At 43.4% G+C, this 27,418-nt stretch overlaps 1 protein-coding gene across 10 annotated transcripts in view; it reads left to right on the forward strand.

Moving 5' to 3' along the window:
- The first annotated feature begins 620 nt into the window (after positions 1-620).
- Positions 621-27,418, forward strand: part of LOC128073142 (voltage-dependent N-type calcium channel subunit alpha-1B-like) — a 260,445-nt gene continuing 233,647 nt past the window's right edge. For 8 of the 10 annotated variants that reach the window (XM_052667605.1, XM_052667604.1, XM_052667609.1 and 5 more), the window contains exons 1-2: positions 3,636-3,736; positions 10,111-10,250. In XM_052667605.1, coding sequence (XP_052523565.1) covers positions 3,644-3,736; positions 10,111-10,250 — 233 coding nt within the window. In that variant the 5' untranslated portion in view covers positions 3,636-3,643. Of the gene's footprint in view, positions 1,308-3,630; positions 3,737-9,330; positions 9,691-10,110; positions 10,251-27,418 lie in introns of those variants that run through there. The other 2 variants (XM_052667614.1, XM_052667606.1) reach the window with 2 other exon arrangements.

Consider the following 27,418-nt stretch of genomic DNA (forward strand, 5'->3'; position numbering starts at 1 on the left):
TAAAGGATTTCATCCATAAATATGGAATTAAAGGTACCCAGTGCTCTACAAGAGTAACACAAAACAAGGGGATACAGAGTTGTCCAGGATGCGGCTGTCCATTTTAAGCCAGCCCGCGCTCAGCTTTGCACCACGTTATCCGTGTGCCTTGTTCTTGCAGCCCCCTTCTGTCCTGCAGGGGCCGGATGGGGTCAGGCTCTCAAACGAGCTTTCGCAACCGCAGCCCCCCATTTCTCTTCCCCAGGGATCTCAATGGCCGGGGGAAGGATGGGGGGAGGGGGCTGGAGCCCCATTGCCCTGCAGCTTCCACGGGTGCAGGAGCTGGGCAGCGCACATCTGGACAGCGGCGCGCAGGCGCGAGGGCTGCCTCGCCTGTTCCCCAACCCCTCCACCCGCACCCCCGGGTCGGGGCTTTGCGAGGCCGTTCGCGGAGCTGGGGGCGCTCGGATCCTCCTCCCCCCCGCAGCCCCGGGGAGTGGCAGCGGTTTCACCGTATTTAGCGGGGTGGAGGTGGCGGCCGGGCCGGGTCGGCTCCTTCCTTCCCTCCCCGCCTCCCGGTGCCGGTGACTGGAACGGGCGGAGCCTCGGCGACCGATTGGCTCCGGGCATCACATGCGGCGGGGCCGGGCAGGGCCGGGCTGGGCTGGGCACGGCGGAGCGCTCCGGCGGTGGGCACGGCAGCGGCGCAGCCCCTTCTCAGCCCAGAACCACGTCGGCCGCCGCGGAAGGGACCGCGTCAGCCCCGCGGTTTCGGCCATGAGGTCGGGGCGAAGAGACGGCACCTGTGCGGGGAGGTGAGCGGAGCATCGGCACCTTCCTTCTATCCGGGCAGCCCCAGCCACGAGCGAAGAGGAAGGGCGGAGGAAGGGAAGGGAATGTTGATGATGATGATGATTTTTTAAAAATCTAGCTGTGTATTTTGGTGCGATCAATCCCGACCCCGCAACAGAAGCCCCCGGAGGGAGAAGTGCTGCGCGCTGTGATGCGTCTTCCTCTCGTCTCGGCTGCCAGATTGGATTGTAGCACCCAGCTCCGTGCGCTGAGAGAATGGCTCGGTTCGGGGATGATCTACCAACACGCTATGGAGGTGGAGGGCCGGCCGGGGCTGGAAGAGGGAGCAGCCGGCAAGGTGGCCCCCAAGCCGGCCAAAGGATGTATAAGCAGTCGATGGCTCAGAGGGCCCGGACTATGGCTCTCTACAATCCCATCCCTGTCAAACAGAACTGCTTCACAGTCAACAGATCCCTCTTCATCTTCAGTGAAGATAATGTTATACGGAAATATGCCAAGAGAATAACAGAATGGCCATATCCTTTCAGGGAGGCTGTGTGGGCATGGTGGGGAAGCTGGGGAGGGGGGAGATGTGGAGATTGAGACCCCTCTAGTCAGCTGAGGATGAGTGTCTGCAGCTAATACAGACCTGCATGTGTGATCCAGTGTGTGTAATGGGTATGTGCGACATAGATCCTTGTGTCTGACATAATGTGCAGTTGTGTAGCTTGGTATCACAGGAAAATGCTTCTGTGGAAGCAGCAGAGTGTGCTTTTGACTGTGCCAGGGGTGTTAGGTATACATGCATTCCAGTGTGTATTTAGGTGTGAGATATATAGTTGCATAGATTTGTATTTCTACAATTTAAATGAAATGTTAATGAATTTGTCAGATTCCTGCTAATGAATCCCGATTCTTATTTCCATCTTAGAGACTTACAACTCTTATTTCTAACTCTGAATAGGAGAATAAATGTAAAAAATGGTGACACCTTAGCATTAAACTGCACTGATAGGAGAGACAGTGATAACTGAGATACCTTGTGAAATCCCACCACACAACCATTGCAGATTTTTTTCAGTACCTTGTGTCCTGAATCCATTAGAACCAACAGGAATCTTATCACTTTGAATGAGGAGAGAATGACCCAATCTAAGCTTAGTCAGTTCTAAAAACAAAACAACAACAACGAAAAAGTGAAGCTTTGTGAGAGAGGAAGGCAGTAAGTGGAGGGAAAGCTCATCTGTTGTATTGTGAAAGGGGCAGATGCTTTCTGTCTCAGAATCAGCTTCCAGGCCGAGTGAGCTGCAGATACCTTCCTTAGAAGGAGGCTTTGCTTGTAATGATACACAGAGTGGGGTTGTAAGCTGTGAGAAAAGGGAAGTAGGCTCTTCTTCCAAGATTAACTGAGGTTACCAAGGAGTAGATCTAGTGCATGTGTGTGTGTACGTGTGTGTGTGTACAGGAGTGCATTACACTGGCGATCTCAAGGGAACTGGTTGTTTTCTTTTCATTTGAACACACACCAATTAATTGTGAGCTAACATCAGGAAGGCCTTCTCCCAGCCTCCTAGCAACACTTTCAATTGCCATGGAGGCTGGCTCCTCTTTAGTCTTCCCAAGCTTTCACTTCCAAAGAGGCTAACAGAAAAAAATACACCAGTAGAATGAATGCACTTCTTTTCCTCCTGAATACACGTGCATATTGATCTCTCCATCCGAATTATAAAACCACAGGCATTGCTATACTTCCTTATCCATTTCTGCTCCCTGCATGAATAAACAAGCTCCAAAGCCCCAGTGGCAGCCAAAGCATCGCATTTCCTGCCAGGCTAGATATATTCTATCCCTCTCTAGCCTCTTGGGCTACTGCTCTGTTAGGGTACAGCATGGAGAGGGGGCCCACGGCGCTGCGGAGCCAGCCGGCTCAACAGAGCCACCAGCAGGTCCCCACGGCCGAGCTGCGGGCCGGGTCCTGGCCGAGCTGCGGCCCAGGAGGGCGGGGGCAGACAGGGCGGGAGCTGTCCGTGGTACTGAGCGACGGAGTCGTCCGCGGTGCTGAACGGGCGCTATTCGCGGTGCCGAGCGGGCGCTGTCCACGGTGCTGAAAAGGGCGCGACCCAACGTTTTGACGCACGGTTCCCGCGGTACGGTACGGAACTGTCCGCGGTGCTGAGCGGAGCTGTCCGCCGTGCTGGGGGAACGTTGCCGCCCGCGCCGCGGCTCCGCCCTCAGAGCTCCAAGACTCGCAACGGCTCAGGGCCAGAATGAATCCATGAAACGAAAGGCTACCCCGTGTTGGGTTTGCCTTTTTTTCTCTAAGATATCTTCTGCATCTCGATAGAACACTGACTATTTTGCTCTCATCTGGAGCAGGTGTTGCGATCTAGCAGTTTGGACCTGTGTAGGCACTCTAAATCGAACTATTTAGTCCATGACTTCTTTACACGATGCGAGCAAGTTAAATGATGACAAATTTCTGAATAATAACTCAGCAGACGACATACAGCTGTATTATTTACTTTGTTTCAGTTTGGGTCATTAATCTCATTTAATAATGATAAAAAGATAGCTTTCTGGGGTTTTTTTACTTTCTATTTTTTCCTTTCTTCATCCTTGTTACACTTCACCTTGAGTAGCTCTGATTTTGTGTAGGTCACTAACTTTCACAAAGATCTAGTTTCCTGTTCTTCTTCCAAAGATACCCCCAAAAGAACTGAGAAATTCTAGGAGACCGAACGTCTCCAAAAGAGATAACAGATCTTTGAACATTCAACTTAATTGCTTTAAGTATAAATGAGTTTAATTGTGGTTCTTCTTGTGCTATCTTGGTTTTTTTCTTTAACTTCTGGTTCCCACTCCATTTGAATACATGATTTTAGCTACAATCATAGCCAATTGTATTGTGCTGGCTCTGGAGCAACATTTGCCTGATGGAGACAAGACACCTATGTCAGAGAGATTGGTGAGTTCTATTTATTTAGTTAGTTTTTTTTTCTTCTAGTCTTATACAAAAAGCAATCAGCCACCCAGGGTTGTGGGTACTTGTATCTATTTTCAAGATCCATATGTAAACAAATAGAAATGGAATTTACAAACAGAACAAATAAGGTATTGACAATAAACAGAACTACAGCCTCCCAATTCTACAAGCACAAGAATGCTTCATCACGCTAGCCAATCCTGTGCAATTCCAAGAAAAGTGAGGGACTTTTCAGCATAACAGAAGAGGAGAAAACTTGCACTGTATGTAGACCAAGACAGGAAGGAGCTGCTCAGATTTATGTGTAGAATCAAATGAACATCTTTGATATTTTCAGAGGAAGTGTTAGAACAGAATAACCTTTAGGCCCGTGAGTCTTTCAGCTGTCTTCCAGCTACAACTGTATATTAAGGACCATTTTAAGCAAACTTTGGATTTAGAATATTACATTCCCCTGCCAAAAAGGAAACCAACTTATGGAGGAAAATAATTTACCAGCAGGCTTTATGGTAATGAGCTCAATTACCTTATTTCAGAAGGAAATACAAGAATAGCTTCAAAATCATTCTTTCGCTTATCATCGCTGTAGGAAAAAATGGATAATACTTGGTCTGACTTTTTTTTTTTCCTCCTGCTGTTAATGATCTGGAATATATTTCATGTCTAAATTCATTAGTCTTGGTGTATGTTCAAAGGATTAATAAATATGTATTTCCGTGTGTTTTACATGTAGACATTAAATTATTGAAACAACAATAATATTATCCTTCTAGTCAAATGCTTGAACCTCTGAAAGCTGGTTGCTACAGTTTCTAAGTCTGGTCCATAACAGTGGGCAACTTTCACAATTTCAGTCTTCAAAACAGAAGTAAAGAGAAAACGGGAAAATAAAGTGTGTAATTGAGAGATCTAGAATGAACTTCAGGCTCAGCTGGTTGATACTGCCTATTTGGAAATGTATCTGCTGATGCATATATAATAGGCTGGCTGCCTATTTACATTGTATTCTAGTCACTTTTAATATTAATTACTATTATTGTGTTGGACTAGATTATCTCCAGAGGTCCCTTCCAACTCCTGTGATTCTGTGATTTCTAGTTAAGATGTATTGATGAAAAAAAAATGAAAAATGTGTTGAACTTTTTCATTAGGTGACAATGTGTTTTGTATGCTTGGGGATCTGATAGAAAGGCAAATGTGGGTTTGTGAGCAAAGCACAGATTTAGGATGATGACTGAGCTGGGAAAATTCCAGCGTTCCATACATGGATCTTAAACATATGCAGTAGTGAAGGGGAAAGGCAGTTTTGTGAATATTCTGGCTTGGTAACCTTATGGTAATTTGTTACTTCATGCAAGAGGTGATATGGTTAGCACATTGTGTCTGTGTTGCTCTGTATCCCTAGACTTACAAATGGATCCAGGATGGTATTTATTGCTTCTTTTCTCCATTGCATTAGCTCTGTTTTTCAATGCTCCGTGCTTCCACGTCCTCTTTTGGTTTCTGCCCATATCACGACTGTGTGGGGCAATGGCATTAACAGCAGTGTAAAATAACTGAACAAATTAAATGCATAGGACCCAACTTGTTGCTTCTGCCTTGGAGATGAAGGAAGAATTAACCCTCAAGTTTTGCCCCAAAGCTGTGCAACATTGAATTTTAACCACATATTCTGAGGCCATCTTAACAACAGCACGTCTGTAACTGCAGTATTAAAGAGTTTAGCGTAGAATAACAGCGATGATCCTTACAAATCAGGATATTTTCTATTTTCAAAATGTGCTTTAAAAATTAAGCATTGTGAATAAGAACTATCTTCTGGTTTTCAAAGCGAAGCCTCATTAGAATTCTCCTGTTGTGTCCCACAAACTGTGAGTAGTTTCACTGAAAATGTCACAATTCTCTGTTAAAACAGAGTGGCCAAACCATCCCACATATTTTCAGGGTTTTTTTTGAGCCAGATTATAAGTCCACGTTTAACACCAGGTGCTTTACTACTGTCTTTGGCAGGAATAGAAATGGCCTCTTTTGGCTAATGATTTATGGCTATATATTCCTTTCTCCTGGGTTCATTAAAACTCCATACTGGACTGTGAACTCATTGCTGAAGAGTTAATCAGATGTTAAAGATGAGATGTATGCCATCAGCCTTTTACAACTGAGAGATGTGGGGTGAGGTTTTGAAGGAAAACAAAACCTGCTCAAATACTTTGCACCACAGATAGAAAGACAAGGGATCTTAAGATCACCTATTTGTTAAAGTCGAGAAAAAGATGAAGAATCCTCGCAAATATTTTCATTATTTTTCTCTTCTGATCAAGATTTTCCTCAATGTATCTCCCCAGGGACCCTGCAGTGCAATCTTAATTTGCTTTCCATGCTCATGTTTCTTGACAAGCAAGGTTAATTGAATACATGGGAAGAGTGAGTGATATATTGGTATATGCAATATTTCAGAGTTGGAACGGCTGAATTATAAGTAATCTTTTTTAGTTCATATTCAGTATGTAGTTTGTGAGACAGAAAAACTGTTGATGCCTCTTTTGTCCCTGGACTAGCTAGGTTAATTTCTAGCTCTTTTTGTCTGGAGTTTCTGGACAACTGAGGTTTATATGGAAGCATATAGTCTTATTGTTCTTTCAAGTTAGGATTGGGGAGCAGTCTGCTAATAAAATCCAGGAAAAACACAACCAATGTATGGAAACTTTGTCAAAACCCAATTGTTTGGGCAGAAATGAACCTCATGTCTATCACTGGAAAAAGTGACACTAGAATGGGAGTGAAAATCAAGGCTCTGAAAGTACGTCAGTCTGGTGGTTAAAGCAGTTAGAAGTGAGCTGGAACCTTGCCTGCAAATTCTTGTTTTTCAAACAAGAGAAATAAGCTCACGCTCCCACTGGAAGGGAATGCTTTACTCCCTAGGCTCTTGCCTGTGCTGGTCTGGGAGCTTGGCATTCTTTGGCTGCTGGAAGTTTTTACTTCAAATCAGTAATTATCCACTGGAGCAGGAATGCTGCAAGCTTACTGCTCTCTGTCTCAAGCTGAATGCCTTAGCCAATAGTTAGTAGAGGCAGTTTCACTATGTTCCAATAAATATTGCATTGTTTATACACTTTGGAGCAATGCCAGGATAAAATATGCTGAGGGAATTGCACTGAGTGGCCCAGAGCCTGATGGTGAGAGCTCCAGATGTGGGAAGGTGAGCTTCAAATCGAAGCCTGAATGACCTTGCAGGTGGATGCCTTGGCCATTGTGTCCTTGGCTGTCCAGCCTGAGGTGTGCTTGTGCTTCTCTCCATTGTCCTGCTAATTTCTTTTTTTTTTTTTTTTCATGTGTAGCTTCTATAGACCACGAATTTTTCTCGGCCTAACAGACACAATATCTGAACTAACAGGATGAGAAACTTATTTTCTGCTCTGCTCTTGTGCAGAACAGCCTGCTTGAAGACATCAGTGGGTCTGTAGGATGTGTGTTTCACTGTAGGGCTCCTAGTGTTTGGCTGGTTTTGATGTGAGGATGGAACATAACTGTTTTCTCAGATATTCAGCATGACAGATCCTTCATTTGCCTAATGGATTTAATTCTTTAACCTATTCACTGGCACTTCGTGCAGCCATATATGAGCAGTTCATATTAAACTCTGCATGAACAAAGGCTTACACACCCAAATCTATTAAGGCTGTCACATCTGAAGGCCAACGAAAGACATTAGGAAATGGACTAGGAATAGTAATGACTTCCCAGACATAGAAGTTGTTTCTGATCTGAAACATATTGATTAAATGTGTGTTTGGCCCAGACTCAAGCTTTGCTGTGTCCACAGCAAACAACCTGCTGGCACAGCTCTGGCTGCTGCCCAAATTCTCCACCCTCTTTCTAAGCATTCACATCCATACTTATCATCTCCTACTTCCCTAAACCTGAATTCAAGCAAGACCCCAGTACCCTCTCTGCAAGGGGCTGCAGGATGAGCTGGAAGCAGGATTTTTCAATTGACAGCAGTGCTGTTTCAGTGTTGCTCAGGGCAAGTCACCCACTCCACATCCTTCCATCACACACACTAATGCAAATCCTTTTTTTCAGCAGCAGCTCCTACTACCTAGAGGGGCATCACTTTTGTATTTAATTCTATCCTTGCTACTGACCTGATTCTTAGGCTGAATTAGTGTAAATGTAGATAGGCTTTAGAAAAGATCAGTTTTTATGCCCTCTTATTTCCTCAGCTACTCACTCTCATCAATGTTGTCAATAGTTGTTTTTTGTTTTTCTTTTTTAAACAAATACCCAAGCCCATATGTGATCCTTCCTGATTTCTTAGGTGTTGATAAGAGCTTTTTTGACCCAATTCTTAAGAGCTCTGTATACTCCTGACTTTGGGAAAAAACATATTCTATAAAACCCTCGAGTACCTGAACACCGGTCCTTTAAAGATGGGAGCTGTAACCACAAGGCATCTGACCCAGATAGAGTGTATGACTGGTAGCAGAGTAGATGCAGAGCTTTCAGGAAGTGAAGGAGTAATAAGCAGGGAGTGCATTCAGAGTGGGGGAATTTTAATATTTATTTTATGATGTGGTAGAAAAGCTCTTTTTAGAGGTCCACTATTAGATGTGTTTTGGAAATGAAAGATGGCTTGGGGGGGGCTTTGTTTTGTGAAGATTGTAGGTGTTTGTTGATCTAGAAGGTGTTGTGGGGCTGAAGAGCAGGCAGCCTAGGCAGCAAGAGTGGCTCTGTGATCACAAAGGAAAGCCAAGGGGGCGGTAAGGTAGATTCTCCTTAAACCATGTATGATAATTTCAGATCTCTCTTCTTTCTTGCCTGGCCACAGGGGAATAGGAGGGGAAGCAGTGAGCTTAAGAAAGGTAGAAGGGACTGGAGATGCTGTAGCATGGAGGATATAGGGGTCTTGTGTCACTGAGATGTGTGTAGGGGTGCAGGACTCTCCTTGGTAGGAAACAAAAGTTTAATTCAGATGCTGATGGAAAAGCCTGTCTGCATGTAGGTATTTCCAACAGCTTAGAGCTACCCTCAGGGATTAGTGCTTTGTGATTGATTTTCTGAGTTGGGTATACATCAACGTGATCAGTGTTCAAGGCTCTTTGGGAAGGGTGTGCTATCATGTCGTTCTGTAAGAGAAAAGCTGGCTTTCTGTAACAAGCATCATGCCTAAAGCATGGTCTGTGTGCCAGTGCTGGGTTGAAGCTGTGGTGCTGTGTCTGCAAAATATTTGTGTCAAAACTGCTCCTTTCTTTGTTGTGGCCACAAAGACTTGACACTCACGTTCTTTCTGCACAAAATGAGCTACTTTTTGACATTAACAGAATTGCAACATATAAATAACTGCACCCAAAGCTCAACTCTTGATCAGAATTACCAAAGCTACTATAACAACAATTCTCTAATTTGGTAGTTTGTTTCCTTTGAAGTAGGGCTACCTCACTTCCATTACCTTAAGCTAAAATCATGGATCTAAGGCAGGTGTGAAAATTGGATACAGGTGCTGAAGCTGCTTAGCATGCTCTTGAAATTGACACCTGGTGCTTTCACCTTTTCCTTTGCTCTTGTTTTTTTGCTGACATCTCTTTTTCCAACAGTGAATGCTTCCTTTTAGAAGTGCATTTCTTCAAACTCTTATCAATATAATATCAACGGATCAATATAACATTGAGGGATCTGGTGCCAAGGATGGAAAGGAAGTTTAACAAAGCTCTAAACTTGCTCTCTTCTTTATTGGGTTAGGGTATGAAGTCTTAGCTTCAATGGGGCAGTAGGCAAAAATCTTTTTGCTTCCACTATTAACAGAAGGAAATTAGGTTTTGTCCCTGAATCAGACACACAACAGAACAAAAATAGATGGATTTGAAGCTGTGGAATGCGAAGCAGAAAGAGTGAAAGAAGTGATGGAATAAATGATAAAAGACTTCCTGGTGATGTTTGTAAGTTTGTTTTCCTCAGATTACTCTGGTTTGTCTTTATAGCTCATCCAGGAAACAGAAACTTGTTTTCTTCCATGTCAGTAACTATAGAAATGTGATTTCACATTTAGATGTATGCCTGGAGCAAGATTTCAGTATTAAAGTTCTTTCCAGGAATTTGAGTAATTGTGAAAAGTAGGGGGTGAAGCCACTGGAACAAAGGCAAATAGAATTTTCCATGTAAAAAGTCAAATTTATCCTCAGAAGAATAATTCTGAAATCCTTCTTTATGCTTGGTTTCAATACACTTGAACCTTTTGGTTTCAACTCTGTCCACAGCTGGAAAGAATGGGAAGTTGGTGCACGTATTTATCCTACATTTGTCGAGGCAAGTGCAGGCACATGGGCATCTTTGACACTTCTGCTTTTTGTTCTTTGCAGGATGACACTGAGCCGTACTTTATTGGAATATTTTGTTTTGAAGCTGGTATAAAGATCATTGCTCTGGGGTTTGTTTTTCACAAAGGCTCTTACCTCCGAAATGGTTGGAACGTGATGGATTTCGTTGTGGTCCTCACAGGGTAAGTGACCTCCTCTTGCTGTAAATTCAGGGGACAGCCTTGTTTTGGTTTGCATTATTTTTAAAGTACGGGTTAGAGTGGAAGTGGCTGTGGTGAAACATTGCTTTAAAACTGCAGTTACTGTCTTTAAATGATGATTATTGAGCAGAGTGAGTCACTTTCAAAGCACTGTTTGAACCAACTGCAGTGAGACTTTGGGGAGATTTATTTGTGTACATGCTGGCATGTAACTCATCCGAATACTCACTGACATTTTTCAGGCTGTGCAGGTTCTAATTGCCACGAGGTACTTGAACCTGATTTAAATCAATCTATCTTCTGACGGTTACAGGCTGACTTCAAAAGTCAATGTAGAGTGAACCAGCAAATTAAATGCATCCCATCTTTAAGATATTATTGCTCTGAAATCAGTGAAGCTTCTACAGGGATGAATTTAGTTTGCTGTAAAACAAGGTTGCTGAAAATAATTCAAAGAGGGTGCATGTCTGATAAGATTGTAGTTGAAAATGCTATCTGTGTGTTTTGTGTCCTATTTGAAGAGACACCACTAATTTATTTCTGGGAAATGCTGGCATTGTCTTGTTACACATTGCAACAATTTCTGCATTTAACAAGCTTTAAGTAACTCTTACTTTGTACAGATTGTACTTCACTGTGAACATTAGGGTTTACAAAGGTCTGCATGAGGTCCTGATCTTGCAGCCTTCATCTTGGCTCATTTTGTCTTTGAGAAGAGTGAGCACTGGTTCTTGTTACTCATATGCACTCATTTCACAAACATCCCAGGTGTGATGAATATATATTCTTTGGTCTACTTAGTGGTGTACAGTAGGATGCTGGTAGGAGAATGCTGGCACGCATATACAAATACATTCATTGGGTGCATTAGCACTGTAATTCTATTTGCATTCAGCACACCATGTGATACAGCAATTGAGAGGCCAAAGGGAGTTCTGTATGTATTGAGAGGAAGAAAATAAATACGCAGGGCTTGATCCTCCTGCTGCTGGGGCTGGGTATTTAATCAATAGAAACTTCAGTGGAGCCACAAGGAGAATCAGATTTACATACTTAGAAGCACACAGGGTATCAGGATTAAAAAAAGAATTAGCATAGATGCTACAATTATTTGCACCAACAGTACGTTCTGATTTCTTGTTTGCAATGTGCCCTCCTGTGTGCTCAAGGAAACAAATGGAAAAGCCAGCCAGCCAACCACCAAAACTAAGGCCCTGGTTCTGGGAAGAACTTGGTTTAGTTCATCCCACAGCAAAACATTCAGGTATCTGTTTGAACTTGGCTGGCTCCAATGGTTCTGTGCCCCAAATTAAAGCAATTTAACTGGATTTTACCTGATTTTTTTTTTTTTTTTAAATAAACACATCCCAAGGATCAAAACATGTCTAGCTAAAAAACACTTGGCTGCGATTGAAACTTCCAACATTCTGCAATAGCACCTGAAACTGAGTGCGTGTGCCAGGCTTGTGGAATCACAACTGAAGGCTCAGTGTATAGGCGTGACACGGGCATCCTTCTGGTGCCAGTTTCATTGCAAGTGCTGTTTGCAGTGCTGTTTGATCTCGGAGTATAATTGCAGAATATCAGCTTGATTAGACAGCTGTAATAAGGAACCCTGTTGCTATCTGCAAACATGCGTATTCTTTTGAAGTACAATCCTGTTAATGTCAAAGCTTCTGGTTTCCAATGGTGATGCTAGCTGGGCTGTATTGAAGCTGTCTTGTACATGGACTTCCCACCAGGCAGGCAGTGTGGGGAAGGCAATGTGAAAACCAGCCGGCACCAAGCCCAAGGGTTTGCTCCAGTGAGGAATCCCACAGCCTTCTAATCCTGTGAACTGAGGGCTGGATTTAGCTCTTGAGGCGTTCTTGAGCTCGTGACCAAGTGTTGGTGTTTGGCCCCACCGAAAGCACCAGGTGTGCTTGGTTAGGTGAATGTTTTTCTGAATCTGGGGGCTGTATTTGCAAATCCAGTAATGATGTGGGGGGACCTGCAGTAGAGAAATGAGATTGAACGATCTGCAGATTAACACAGGGTTAAATTAGTATTTTCTCTGCAGCCCGCTGTGTTTTGTTCTGAATTTCCTAGATCCTTGTGTTTTACCTCACTGCTGTGTTGCCATGGGTCTGTGCTAGAAAGCAGAGTCTCCTTTCTTTAAGCTTCCTTCAGTGACCAGAAACCCTCTCAGCCACCCATTGCCTTCCCTGCTTGGCTAGCTGCTCCTCAAGGGGAAGTCTGAGTGAGGGTTTTACTGCAGATAGATAGCAGTTTGGTATTTCTGCTTTTAGACTTTGAAGGCAGGCTGCTGAGGAAAAACGCTCACTGCTAGCAGCCCTGGCTGCTTCTCCAGGGAGGTGGTAGCACAAGTGGTGCTTTAATTTTCCTTTCTATGGAAAGTGATCGCAGATCTGTTGGAAAAATAAAATAAAAATCAAGCCAGGTTCTGTAATTCGTCAAAGAATAATAAAGAAGGACCGTGCTGAACTTGTGCTTTATGTGCTCTTACAAATACAGTTATGTAGGACATCAGGTTTTGAAGCATCATTTTACTACTCAATATCAAAAGCTTTCCTTTGCCATATGTGCAAGATTCCTACTTGAATATGTTACTTCATGTTTCGCAGGCAGCAATTGATGTTCGGTTCCTAAGCTCAGTTTCACATTGATCTTCAATATTACAGAGGGATTTTGATTTCTTTTTTTTCCATTCAAACGTGAAAGAACATGGAATGCATTTCATGATATCACACGCAGGGTTGTGCACCTGCTAATCCTGTTGGGTGCACGTTTTTAAGGTAGATAGCAAATGTCAGAAAACTTGATCTCATTTTCAGCTTTTAACTAAAATACCCATGAAAGCAAAGAGCATCTTTGCTCTCGTTGGCTGTTTCCATAGGAAGAAGGCCAGCCAGTGTCTGAGTGTGTTTTGGAGGAGGCTGTGGGGGAAGACTCTGCATTAATTGAACTTACCCTTATGTAAATGTTAAAGTGATCGTGCAGTAACCCTTCCCACACCTGCTTTTTTTGACACACCCCTCCCCAGCTTATTCTACTCAAAGCCTTCATATTGTTATTACTGATAAATTTGGCTGGTTTTTTTCTGCAGTGATGGACATCTTGTTTGTCAAAATCCAACAGTCAAACTTGTTAATCAGAAAATAAACCAGGGTTCTGTTATATGTGACTAGGATCAATATCCTATTGAGCTAAACTGGAAACTAATTGATAGTAGCCCTAAAAAGCTTGGCTTGCTGTTCCAGCAAATACTCCCCTGGTTTCTTTCGACAGCAGAGCTGCAATGCTTTTTCTCATTTTCTTCCAAGAAAGCCTGTGGATCCACTGCTAATAATGGCCTGGGAAAATAATAGACTGCTGCTTCCTGGAGGATTTTCTTATCTCCATAATTTATTTTTATTTATTTCGTATAAACTCTTCCAGTTGTAGATGAGCATTGAGGAGATGTGCCCTGCTGTGATGGGCCTGTTGCTGTTGTGGAGACACACGTAGTTTATTGCTCCTGTTCATTTTAGTTTTCACGTTTGCATGGGCCCGTGTTTGCTCCTATGATCACATCACCCATTAGCTACTCTAAATCACCAAAAAAAAGAAGGGAAAAAAAAAAAAAGGCAAATGCCCAACTGGGCTGGAAATATACAACCTTAATGCACTGTTCTTGAGGGAAGATCAGGGGAATTTATTTACTTTCTATTGCTGCTTTGGAAACAGAGCCCTCCCCGCATCCAGGCTCCTACCGTTGGACCTACGAACCTGCATTCAGGACCTTCAGGGCTCAGACCTGTTCTTGTTGGAATTCATGGGAAGATGGGTCTCTTGGCTTTTAAACTGAGAGTTATAAACTCCTCCTACATGTTCTGGAGCCTGCTTATAATTTTGGCTTCATCATATCTTGTGCAAAAGATTTCATGATTCAGCTACACACCATGAAGAGTGGTGCTGCTGCTTATTCCTCTCCCTCACTAGCTACCTGAGATTGCCATTGGTTTTCCATTAGACTTTGTGAGACCAGGGAAATAATTTATCCCTTTTCCTGCATGTTTATAGTTTTGAGTCTCTATCTTTTCCTCTATTGGAGACCTCGGCTACCTGACCTCCCTGAACATGAGAGCACCACTGACTCGTGCTGCTATTTTGGTCCTTCCCTGGTTCCATTGGATCCTCTGGGAAGCAGTGACCACAACTGTGTGCATTGTTTGTCCAACACTGAGAGTGGCTAATGACCAGTATAAACAAATTAAACAAAAAATAATCTCATGATCTGTTGTTTATGAGCACAGTTCATTTTTTTTTGCTTTTAATAGGCCTGCATTGAACACTCTTAAAGAGTCCTGGTGTTGCCTAGAGCCAGCTGGATCAGCTGCCTGGATCTCTGGGTGGGACTGGCAGAGACAGCATGTGCCAGGCCTGGAGCTGCCAAAAGAAATGTACAAAGTATCTGTGCAATTCCTGATGTCTCAGGCAGTTGGGAACAAATTACAAAAGCTAGAATTCTCTCGATTGTCTGGAGGATAGGTTGTGGTGATGCTAATAATCTGGAAGGTAACTCATTTAATAACAAGGACCTGATCATCCTTGATATTTGCTTTGCTAGTTACCAGGACCGTCTCCGTACGTGGGCAGCCTAAGATGCTATTTCTGGTGCAGTGCATGAGAAGCAGCAGCAGGCTTAGTTGCTGCAATGACTGTCAAAGGGAGAAGCACAGGAACCATCAAACCTGGTCTGTACAGTGGGCTGCAGAGATCTGATCTTCCTGCTTGAGGCAGATTGTACCCTTTAGACAGCGTGTGAGGTGTGATGAGGCTGGGAAATAGTCTGAAAAGTGAATGTCTGGTTGAGGGCTGGGATTCCTGAAGCTGTCAAACAACGTAGATGCCTGTAGTCTCTAACGTTTATTCTCCACACGTGTTCCTTTGAATTCAAAAGCTCTTGGAGTAGGATGACTGAATTATAGGGCCCTATGTGACTAGTGCTTGTGCACTGCCGAGAATGGTTGAATCCCCCCACCTCCAAATAGCCATAGAGGATGGTAATTTGAAAACCAAAATTAAAGGAGAATAACAAAAACCCTTGAAAGCATTTCCAGTTATGCTTAGCCAGTATGCTTGGTGTTTTCTTTTTAAAGCTTCAGATCGAGACAGGTAGGGAATAAAGGAGGTGGGTGCAGGGAAATGCAAATTTCTTTTTTTTCTACATGGAACTTTCGCTGTGTCTCTGCTAGAAAGCAAAGCTGAGCAGCAACAGGAGTTGGGCAAATGAATGTTTTAATAGAGGCAAGCTTTATCTTGAAGTTATCTCATGGAAAGTAAGTAAGACTTGTTATACAGAAGGGGTGGTGATGGGCCAAGTCTGATTGCTGTTAGCATTATGCATGAGTCATGCTAAAAACAAAACCTCTACAGATTTTAATGGAGATGATCACTGTTCTCTATTTATTTTATGCTTCAAAGATGGATGAATGTTTGCTATCTCAGGAAAGCTCAGGATACATTCTGATATTAAATTAAATAAAAAGAGGATGAGGGAAAGGGAATTAACTTGTTTTCCTGAACGCAAAGTGTTAAGTGGAGATCTGACAGTTATACTGGAGCAGTGATGGAGGAAGGCAGAGAAAACAAGTGGCCAGTAATTAGAAGAGGAGAGGGCATGTGATCCCTCAATATGGACCTGAAATTTAAGGTTGTCCTCTCGTCTGTCGCTTGACCATCTGGGCTCATGGGACGCTGAAGCCACACTGGGGAGCTTAAGAAGCAAAGGGCTGCAGATGGTCACAGACCCTCAGAAGAGCCACAGGTAGATCCAGCCCTTCCCTGGCAGAAGTTAGCCTTGAAGCAAGGCTCTGCTCTCCCTGTTGTGGAACGCTGGGCGTTCCAGGTCAGAATATTTCTGAAGGGCAAAGAAATAATGAGATGAACACGCTCCTTTCTTAGTTTATTAGAACTGAATTCAGTATACTGAATACCTGGTATGCTAACTGATAAGTGATGGGTACTGACAATAAGCCAGAAAAGGCGCTGACAAATAGTTTTTCTCTGAGTGGAGAGGAAAATGGGAGCATTTCTTCAGTTTTCCATTTTGTGCTGATTTTCACGTTTTGTGCTTGTTTGTGTTCTTTCTCTCAAAGAGTGCTTGGGCAGTGGAACAGAGACCCAGGGGACAGAGGAGGAGGTCCTGGAGGTGCTCCAAGAAATGGCACTGAGGGACGTGGTCTGTGGGCATGGTGGGGGTGGGTTGGACTTCGTGATCTAAGTGGTATTTTCCAATCTTAATGATTTTAGGATTCTATGCTTCTTTTAAGCTTTTGGCACATAAGGAGAGTGGTGCTGGGCATGACCTAAAGAGTGCTTGACCTGCAGGCCCCGAAGCTGAGCTGCTATCCAGCAGAATGGCCATAGCACATGAAAGGGAGGTGTGCTTCCTCATCACAGCCAGGGATTCATCAGAGCCAGCCAGGATAATTAGTACAGAGTCCAGACAGTGGTTTTAGCTTTTTGCAGCTCTTGAAAGGAGGAATATTTCTTGGCAGGGAAATATTGCCTCTTCTGAGTGGACCAGAAGTGCCATGCACGGGCAATTACAGAGACTGCAGGTGTGGAGAGAGGACTTTGGGCCTCGTGATCTGCTCCTGATCTCTGATCCTGCCCTGGCACAGTGGGTATCCATTTAACTGTTTGCTGTTCTCTACCAATGGAAAGGATTGCTTACATAGCCACTGCGTTTAAATGTTAGGATTTGAAAACCAAAAACAATGAATAAAAATGCGGCTCTGAAGTGCACTAATGTTAATTTTATTACTCCTTCCCCATTAAAAAACAAACAAACAAAAAAATGCAAATCACCCAGGCCCTCTATTTGGTGTTGAGTGCCGTCTCATGATTAAATGTGGAGGAGTGTGCAGGATTTCTCAGACTCGTGCTTCTCAAATGCTACTTTCAGTGCTGTGTCCCAGTTCCCAAGTGGCACTTTGATGGCAAAGTGTCTGCACATCTCAGATGACAAGAACTTGGCTGTGACTTGGCTGTGTTGAAAAGAAGGAAGATTCAGAAAATCAGCCTGATTTTAATTGTAAGCTAATCCTACATGTCAGGAGCAACAGGCTCACGTTGGTCCAAGAACCCTTGAATCCTTGGATGGCTCCAGGTCTCCGTAGGTAATTCAGGCCCTATGCTCAGCACTTGTCATCTGGGGGCCTGCAGATGCTCCTCAAGACCAAAACATCTTACCTCTGCTGTTCTGGGTATTCTCTATACTGAAGAACCTGATAGAGCTTAATTAAAGAAAGGTTTCTGTGTAAGTGGGCTCAATGACAACAGAATATGCATTGCAAGAACTCCTGGCTACATGGGAGGGTCAATTTCCTGCCATGGGAAAGCCTGGCAGCTTGGGCTGAGAAATAATTCCTGCTTCTTGTGGCACATGTCAAACCTGTACTGTGAGGTAGGGGTTGGAAAGCTTCCAGATCCTTGCAAAAGAAGCCTGGACACTTGAATCTTTCCTTCCTGGCATGGTTACCATTAGCTGAATAAAGGGCTGACAACATATAGCCTTGTCATCTCCCACCTTCTTTTTCCTGTTAGTAGTCAGAAAAATAATCCTCCCTCCCCTCCCTCCCCTCCCTCCCCTCCCTCCCCTCCCTCCCCTCCCTCCCCTCCCTCCCCTCCCTCCCCTCCCTCCCCTCCCTCCCCTCCCTCCCCTCCCTCCCCTCCCTTTCTTCAAAATGAACTTATTTTCTAAGTGATCTTAGAGTGGAACCTTGAGGAAACAGGTCAGGTTATTCTGTCAGTGCTGGAGAAGATGCCTTGGTTTTCAAGAGCTGGCTATGAGGGTTATGTGGGCTGATCTTGTGATCAGCTGTAGATTTTTAAAGTCATCCCCTTGGAGCAAGAATCTCAGATAACTTCAGAGTTAAACCCTACATTTTGCCAGTAATGAATTTAGCTGTTAACTGAGTTCGAGGTAGTTCATGCTGGGCTGCATAAGAAAAAGACCAGAAATAGAGATGAGAGTGGTACTGTCTTTCACTGGGAAAAGAAAGAGTACCTGGGCCTCTTGAAAAAGAAAAATGATTGCTCTCAACGTGTCACCCCTACGCTGTAAATCTGCTTGCAAATGCTGTGAAGTTTGTCCCTTATGGATGTTAAAGGAGATAGGCTAAAGTTTACTCTTTCCACATTCCTGTTATTAAGAATACTGCCCAGTGAGGGTCTGAAAAACAGGACACACGCACTCCATGAATATGGGTTTAGACATGATTTAGTGGCCTATGGGGTGATGTAGAGATAAAGGAGGAAAGGACAGAATGAAGAATACCTGGAAGAACCAAGAGTTCTTCAGTTACATAACGTCCTTCTACAGAAGAGTTCTCAAACTAAACTAATAACCAGAAATATTTAGTTGGATGTATCTCTGTTCTCATTCAAAGTGTAGCTGAAATAACAAAACTTGTTCTTCAGCTTATTTTCCAATTCAGAAAGATAAAGGAAGATTGCATTGTCTTTCGTTTCAGTTTCCCATCTTGAACATCTTGAACCAGCATTCTTGAATAAAGCTTTTCTTGAGTTTGAGCATAGGAGCTTATGAGAAAGGCTGTGAAAATGATTAAAGGGTTGAAAAAAAATCTCCATTTCAGGAGGAATGAAAAGGCTGAGAGTTAAAATTAAGAGGAAAGTCTCATAAGGGTGATGCAGTTCAGAGGAAAAAAGAAGAATAAAGAGAGGAAATTGTGTTTCTCTATCTATTTTGGCAGGATGCAAAAAGAATCAGTAAAGAAATTGAAGTTTTAGAACTCCTTTGCTAAGGGAAATATAATTAACTCATGGAATTCACTGTCACAAGACTTTGCTTCAGCTGGGCTGTTTTGAGTCTTGAGACAAAAAGAGCCTTGAGATCATCTACAGATTCACCAGAAAGGAAATGGATTTTTGAAGGAGTGTGATTAGACCCTTTTACTTCCTGCTGCTCTCTGAAAGGAGTTAGGTGGAAATTCGAACAGGCTGTTTCATAATTGTCCTTTTCTTTATCTTGTAATTTCTTCTGAATCATGCTGGAGATATCCAGCAATCCAGTCTGTTACAGCATGACACATGAAATGAAGCAGTGTATGTCAAGGGCTAAACTTTCCTTTTATATGTGAAACAACATCAATAGGACTGGTGGTATTCTTTCACTTAATGTCTGAATTCAAGAGCAAACATCTTTTGCAAGCCGTTCTTCAGCTTTGAGAAAAAAATTGATATTCCGGTGCTGTGTGAAATGTTCCCCCATCTCCTGCAGGCCTAAACTTCAGGGAAAGATCTGGGTTTCAACACTGTCCCTCATTTTAAATGATTCCAAGGTGATTTTTTAAAATAATATAAATGACACTTTTATCAAAGTGCTCTGGTTTTGGAGAGTACTGAGAGCTGGTTCCATCAGGCCAGGTGCTGTAGCTTTGCTGATCTTTCTATGGTGGAACATCACTGTGACCTTGTGTTGGGAGGAGAGGGAGAGGGCTCCCCTTGGCTGCAGTCTGTTTGCAGGACCTGGAACGTGGCAACAGGTTCTGACGGATGAAATGATCTTCTCAAAGTGAGAACCTGTGCTGGATGAAGCATCAGTCAGGCTTGACAACTCACCCAGCTGCAAGAAGCCGGGCACCAAAGCTCTCATGGCAGGTAGAAGTGTTAACATACCCCTCTCTCAGCACCCATGCAAATTTCTGCTGCTTTTCAGGCCCCCTAAGTTGACTGAAGGGTGGTAGTCGAGGGCCACATAAAGTGGCAGCAATCTATTTCTGCGCTGTGAAGGAATAAGCAGTTTTGGCTGGTGTGTTGGTAGACAGTTAATAGCAATCTTGGTGGTGATTGGAAGTGGGTATGGGGAAAATATGGGATGAAATTCTGAAGTCTTGTCCTGTTGGACATACATTGTATTCTGGCTGGTATGGCTAAAAGTTCTGCTTTGTGGAGGCAATGCTGAGAACAAAAACTGCAGGAAACTCCTCAAATGTTTTTGTTTTTTTTTTTTTTGTTAAATCTCATTATCTTTGAAAGCTCATAACTGCACGCTCCAAGTAAATGATGCTCTAGCAGTCCAAAAAAAACATTCAGCTGATAACATCTATATCCTCATCACCCATCTGTGCACGTTATTGCTGCGCTGAGATACACGCGTTGGGGAACTTTGCACTTCTTAGCTCTTGAGTCATAGAATCACCCAAGTTGGAAGAGACCCATAAGGGTTGTTGAGTCCAACAGCTAAATCTGAGCCTTGTTTTCTTGCTTCCTGAGCAGGAGAACTACAAATTCCTGAAGTTCTGTGTTCAGATTTATCTCCTGGCCTGGACTGACTTGTTGCACAGTTTAATTTTGTTTTTCAAAAGAATTGATCAAAGTACTTGAATTGGTTAGATACACTGTAATAAGACTTGGAAAGTCTATACTTGGCTACCAGTTGCAGAAAAGAGAAAACCACTAAGTCTATTGCTAAAAGAATGTTATTTTTTTTCCTCCTAGGTTACAACATTAAAGCTAATTATAACAGGTATAAAATCATGGTAACCTCTGACTTTCGCAAGAGGTGAAAAGGACAAAGGAAGCTCAGCCCAATTCAATTTACTTGCTTTAATTGGAAGACATGAAAGAACATGAGACTATAGCAGCAGATAATATTGCTGTGTCTGAGACAGATCCAAGCTAATAATCTCAGTTCTCTTGCCTAACAGAGCAACAGGGAAGGATTTGGGGGTGTCTTGGTGTTTTTCTGCCTATGCCATTGGCTAATGAAGGATTTTTTTCAGTTGTTGCTTTTCACTTTTGTATCTGCATTTCCATCCCTTCAAAAATGAATTCAGGTGCCGTCATTGTCTTCATAACAAAATAGTGAAATAGGCTGGTTGACAGTATTGAAAAGAAGTGAGTTTAAAATGTCTCAAAAGAAGTAAAAATAATTCTTAAAAAACGTTGAATTCAAGAGAGGAAAATTTGAATCAGAAGTGAAATAGATGGCAACAGCATAATTTTCTAGAAATGCAGATGCTCACTCACAGTGAGTGGGAGAACCTTGCATGGAGCTCAGTGTTCGTGTACCATGGGGAACGTGTTAAAACGATGGCGTGCCACACAGGGGAAATTGCAAATGTGGGTGTCTGTCAGATTTTAACCTGAGGAAAGATTGGACCTTTGGAGGAGGTGACATGCTCTGAGTCAAAATGTCCACAAGTATTTGTCACTGATTTGCCAGAGAATAAAAAAGTGCCTTGACTCTTGCTGGAGAAGTGACTGAGCAGAGAAAGATGAATGTCAGCCATGGCAAAGGCAGTCTTTAGGTTACTGTCCTGTCTTTGAATTGCTTGAATCATGGGTAGAGTTTGAAGAGACGTGGTTCACACAGGGGATGAATAAAAGGGAGAAGGTGATGTCCTCACCCATGCCTCTTTCCCAAGGAAAAGGATGGAGGTTGCAATCAACGTTTTATCGTAGCAGAAGCCTCATGGTGAAAGCAGCACTGCTGAAGCCATTGGTTATAAGTGCTGGCCAGGTTCAGGTGTTGGGAACTCAAAGGCCTGATTTGAGAATCAGCCAATGCCTGTTCTCAGGGAACACAGAGAACAAAAGCAAGTAGGGCATGCATTGTATTTTATTTTGAATCCTGGAATTCTTCCAGCTCAGCAAATGCTTTCTGTTTCTAATCCCTTAAGGGCTGCCCTCTGGTCTTCCTTGCGTGGGAAGCAGGAGAAAACCTTCCCTTGCGATAGGGAACTCCACTTTTTGTAATTACAAACCTCTGATCTTCAGCAGAGATTGAACTGATGCTATGTATACTGCAATATGAGGAGAAAAATTTCCCTTTTCCCAGGTCACTTTAGTAACTCCTGGTCCATTAGCAATAAAGTTCTGCAATTTTTTTGAAACCCTTTTTCTTAAGGAAGAAGGTTTGGGTGAGGCTTAATTTCAGTCTAATAGGCTGTTAAAATCTTCACATTCGTTCTTCGATAATGACATTAAAAATCGATTACATTAATGGAGCTCAGTTGGAGATGTTCTGAAATACAGATAGGATCAAAAAATGTGACTTTGCAAAACAGTCTTTGGTGCAGCAGACTTGTAAGCTCTGCTTTGTCTTCTCAGTCACATCTGTATGGATCAAATATTTTCTTTTGTTAACTCTTCAGGAAACAGTGGCAAATGACATGCAATTTAGTGTAAATCTATTGCTAGTGGGGTGAGGAAGGAGTAAGCTTCCTACCCTGCTATAAACGTTCACCCAATATTGCAGCTGAGCTTCCTGCCTAAAAGTATGCCTTCATCACTGTCAGCTCCAGAGGTTGTGGAGTCCTCCCTCCTTGGAGGTCTTCAAAAGACCATGTCACTTGGACGTGGTCCTGAGCAACCTGTTCTAGGAATCCCTGCTTGCACAGCAGGGTTGGACTTGATGGCTTCTAGAGGTCCCTTCTAATCTTCACCATTTTGAGATTCTGGGCTCCCTCAGGCCTTGATAATCCAGCTCTGCACTGCAGGTATCTGCAGCCCTAGAGATGCCTGGTACCCCTTGCTGTTGACACTGCAATATGACCGTGGATTGCCACATTACTGTGGCAAAAGGTTCTTGTTCTCAAACCAGTTCCCAAAGAGAAAGTCGGATCAGTGGCTGGAAACCAGCTCGAGTGAGCAGTGATCAGCTTTCCTGCATGCTGGACGGTGCAGATTGGCTCATTTGGCTTCTCTGGTCTCCATCTGTGAAATAACTGCATTGCCTAAGTGCATAACTTTGCATAACTGTGTTGAGAGGATGAATGCATTGGAGTATCTCTAATAATCACATCCTCTAGTAAGGGAGGGTGTGTGGCTTCCTGAAATAGTTAAGTAATGCTGTTCCCAGCCTGCCTGCACTGAACAGTATCTTCACCTCTAATTCCCAGTCTGCAGTTCACCATGCTCTTGTCTCATTTTATGTAAAGCTGTAATTGAACTATGTTTTTTTTTCCTCACAAAGAACATGTGGAACAGGTATTGCATGTATTCCTTTAAAAAGCAGCTTGGATTTCTTACTGGTCAGTGAATCTCTCTTCTTTCTTTCTTTTTTTCTTTTTTAAACTGAAACCAGCTTATGAGAGCTCAGAGAGATTTCTGGGTAGTTATGAGTTTTTAGCTTTGTACGATTTCCAGACATCATGTAACTCTCTAAGGGCATAGAATATGCTGGTGATAGTCATCCCTTATGTCCACCCTCCTTGTGCAGCAGATGATGTGGAGCTGAAGATGCAGAAATTATGCAGACCTGCTGTAGAAAGGGGAAAGAAGCAGAGGCTGTACTATGAGGGTACTCTTCAGAAGAATTGTGCTTGATTCTTGTAGCTGAGTAAAGTTTGCCCTCCTTATTCCCAAATGGGGCTTCTGAGATGATTTTCTGGATCTTTCAGGCGTCAGCCTGCTGCTCTGGAGCTATGAGAAAATTGGGAGAAAAAACCTTCTTCCCATGGCTGGCTTGTTCAAATTGTCTTAACGTGGTTTGTGAAAGATAACCTTTATCCAGGGAGGGAAGGCTGCTGTAGTGTGGAGCTTGATGCCATTGTGAGAGGTGAATGTGTAGACAGAACATATGGCACAAAGATGAATAACTACTTGTAAAGCTTCCCATGAGCTTGTAAAATGACAGCGGTGGAGGAGAACCACTAATACAACCACTTCCATGGGCTGCTATTGGGTGCCCATGCTGTGCTCATGGCAGTGCTGGTGGGGGCAGAGACCCACTGGCTCACATGATCTTGTTTGTGGTAGTAGTTGCTATGCTTTGGCCCTGCTGCTCGTGTGGGAAACAGGACTGTAGCTGAGACTGCAGTGAGTGTGCTGGGGCAAACTCTCCATGTGGTACTGTGGCATTAAGATGGATGGATTGAGGTTGGACTGGGGAGGAAGCTGCAGTAGCCACAGTAATTTGGGATGAAGAAAGCATGGTAAAGGGACAGAGAATCTTTACCAGAACAAACAGGAGGCTATTGTATATGTCCCAGTGCTTCCCACCATCCTTTGAGTCTCCTGGCTTTAGAATGAGAGGAAATGGCCTCAAGTTGTGCCAGGGGATATTCAGATTGGGTATTAGGAAAAATTTTTGCTCAGAAAGAGTGGCGAGGTATTGGAACAGGCTGCCCAGAGTTGCTGGGGGCCTCACTGTTCCTGGAGGTTTTTGAGAGAAGTGTGAATGTGGAATTGAGTGACATAGTCTTGAGCGGTCACAGGCATGGGTAGATGGTTGGAGTAGGTGATCTTGGTCCTTCCAATCTTAATGATTCCATGATGGCTCTGGGCAGCCTGGTTTGGTGGTTGGCGACTCTGCACATAGCAGGGGGTTGAAACTTGATGATCACTGTGGTCCTTTTCAACCCAGCCCATTCTATGATTTGTAGGAGTATTTTTGTAGGAAAGGAGATCTGTGAAATCCAGCGACCTTGTGCCATGTTTCATGGACAGGTGGTTTGAGAAATTCAGTGGAGAGACAGAACCTTATAAAGCCTTTAAAAACTGGTAGGAATGGGTTGAGGATGAATAGGATTGCTCTGCATGACCTCAGTGAAGCACTTCATAAAGTGTGTCTAAACAGACGTAATCACTGCTTCGCCTCGAACATCAACATAGAGCAGCTGGCAGGAAACTACCAACCTGATACCTGTCCACAGAACTGCATCCTGTGCAAGGGCTGCTATGGTGAGTTGTCACTAAAGCTGGGAGCAGTTTATGCATAACCTTGTAGTGGAGAGGTGAATTTGACTAGAAGGGATGTTGCTGCAGCCCAGCCTGGCCAGCCTCACAGCACGGTGCTCTTGGAAATGAGCTGTTTCAGGCATGTATCTGGGAGCCAGAGATTTTTTTAGCTTGCCACTTGCTGCTCATTTTCTCCCTTGCACTAAGGCTGCGATTCCAGGAATCCTGGGTGTACATGGGAGCACCTCTCAAACGCACGTGCAAGTAATTAAACCTCTCAGCTCTCTTCTTTAGACTTACTGTCGTTCTTCAAATTTAGGTTTTAAGGTAGGACAAAATGTGCAACTGAGAGCTGACATTCTGTTCCAGCACTGAGCAGGGGAATGAAAGGATGAAGGGGAGACTATTCAGGCAGCCCTGGTGCTGCTCTTGAAATAAGAAGAGGTGGTTGCCTGCTATCAGGTACAGCCTTTATTTCTATTTCCCTCTTCTCACCCCATAATTTAGTAGTTAAATTTAGCTGTCCAATAGGTATGGCAATGAATGTGGCATGACCGCTTTGGCTGTGTAAACAACTACTATTCTGGCTCACTTGTAGCTCTGAAAAGAAATAAAATCCAAGAAATGACATGACTGTTATTCAGATGAAAAGACAACCCTTTCAAAAATAAAGACAATTGTGTAAAATGAGGTGTAACTCTTTTGTCCAATCTAGATTAAGAAAAAATTGAGCTTTTAATGTTTTAAATAATTCAAACTTTATTTGCAAAATTAAAACTTATTATCCTCCTAAATGGAAAAGATTAAGTTTGAAATGTTTCAATTTAATGTTGTTGAAATTAAAATAAACAACAATTCTCTATGTTCCCTTCAAGGAGCTGTTTTGGTGAGCTTAGCATTCGTTACTCAGTGATGTGGTTGACCCAAATCTTTGGGGGCAATCCAACAAAAGCTACCGAGCAAAATATTTCTATCATGCTGCGTCAAGTTGCATCAGGGGAGGTTCAGGTTGGATATTAGGAGAAATTTCTTCTCAGAAGGAGTGGTGATGCACTGGCACAGGCTGCACATCCCTGGAGATGTTCAAGAACCATGCATATGTGGTACATAGGGAAATGGTTCAATGGGCAGTATTGGTGGTAGATGGATGGTTGGACTGGAGATCTTAGAGGTCTTTTCCAACCTTAATGACTCTGTGATTGGGCAGATGGGGCCTGCAGGATGCCACCTTTTGCTGAAATGCCTTCTCCTTTAAGTCTCCCTGATTGCTTGGTGATCACCCAGTCTGCAGAGCTGTACTTCAACCTTGCCCTGTCAACAGAAGGATAGGAGATGCCTGCGAAGCAGTACATGCAGCAGGTGCACCAACCTGTTGGGATAGGTGTGGATGTTCTTGCTCTGTTGAATATTAACCTGCCTCCCTACAACACACCTGTCCCTGGAGCCTTTTACAACCCATGAATGCAGCATGTGATGGGTGCCACTGCGACGCTGTTTGATCTCAGTGCTTTGCTCCCTTGGGGTTCGGTACACAGGGGAAGAAGGCTGCTGATCCATCTCATCCCAGCTGCTCCTGTAGTGGCAGGGGGGACAATGTGAGCATGGAGATGCTCCTCAGGGAGCAACCAGACAGTGGACTTCTGCAAAGCAGACTTGGTGCCACAAACCCATTTTCTGCTCAGTGCAGACTTGGTCAGAAATTGGGGAACATTGCAATTAATGTTGTCTGGTGGTGCCTGCTCCATGCTGCCCTTTGATCATCCCCATACTCTCTGCTGGGCTCCAGCACTGTTTGAGGTTGCAGAAGGGACCATGCTAATTTCATTTGCTGTCTTTGTTGCCCAGTGCACAGCCCTGAGTTTATTTACAGCTCACCATTCACATTGGGGCTGGAGAAGGGAATCTTCATTTCCTTCTGGACTGAAATCCTTCTTATGGACTTTATTGCTCTTCATGCAAGCATTAATTCACTTTCACAACGCCCCTGTGAGATAAACTGATTTTTATTTTTTTTTATAGTGGAAAGGTAGGTATAGAAATCTGAAAGAAAAGGTAGTCATTAATTTTCACTTAACACTTTCAAAACGTATTTTGGGAACAGCAATAGACTTGTTATTCCTGTATAGGCTCCTTCCCTGTGAAGTTTCAGGGCAACAACCCAAAGAAAATGATTTCTAGGGCTTCTCATAACATCACGAGTTTTCTTACAGCCCTCCTTGATTTAGGATAGGGCTGCGCCGCTTCATCAGTTCCTGAAGAATGCTCACATACCCAGAAATGTAAAACTATACAAAATAAAAAGAAGTGGGAGTCAGCCTTTAAGTCTGTTGGTAACTTCATGTACTTAAGATGGATAGAGGCACGCAGAAACTAAAAAACATGTAGGTGATGGTGGTAAAGATTGTCTTAGTGGCCGCTTTAGCTTAAAGATGACAGTTTGTGCAACTTGTACTGAA

Source organism: Tympanuchus pallidicinctus, unplaced genomic scaffold (assembly GCF_026119805.1).
Source record: "Tympanuchus pallidicinctus isolate F22 unplaced genomic scaffold, pur_lepc_1.0 scaffold8, whole genome shotgun sequence".
In the NCBI taxonomy this organism is placed as follows: Eukaryota; Metazoa; Chordata; class Aves; order Galliformes; family Phasianidae; genus Tympanuchus; species Tympanuchus pallidicinctus.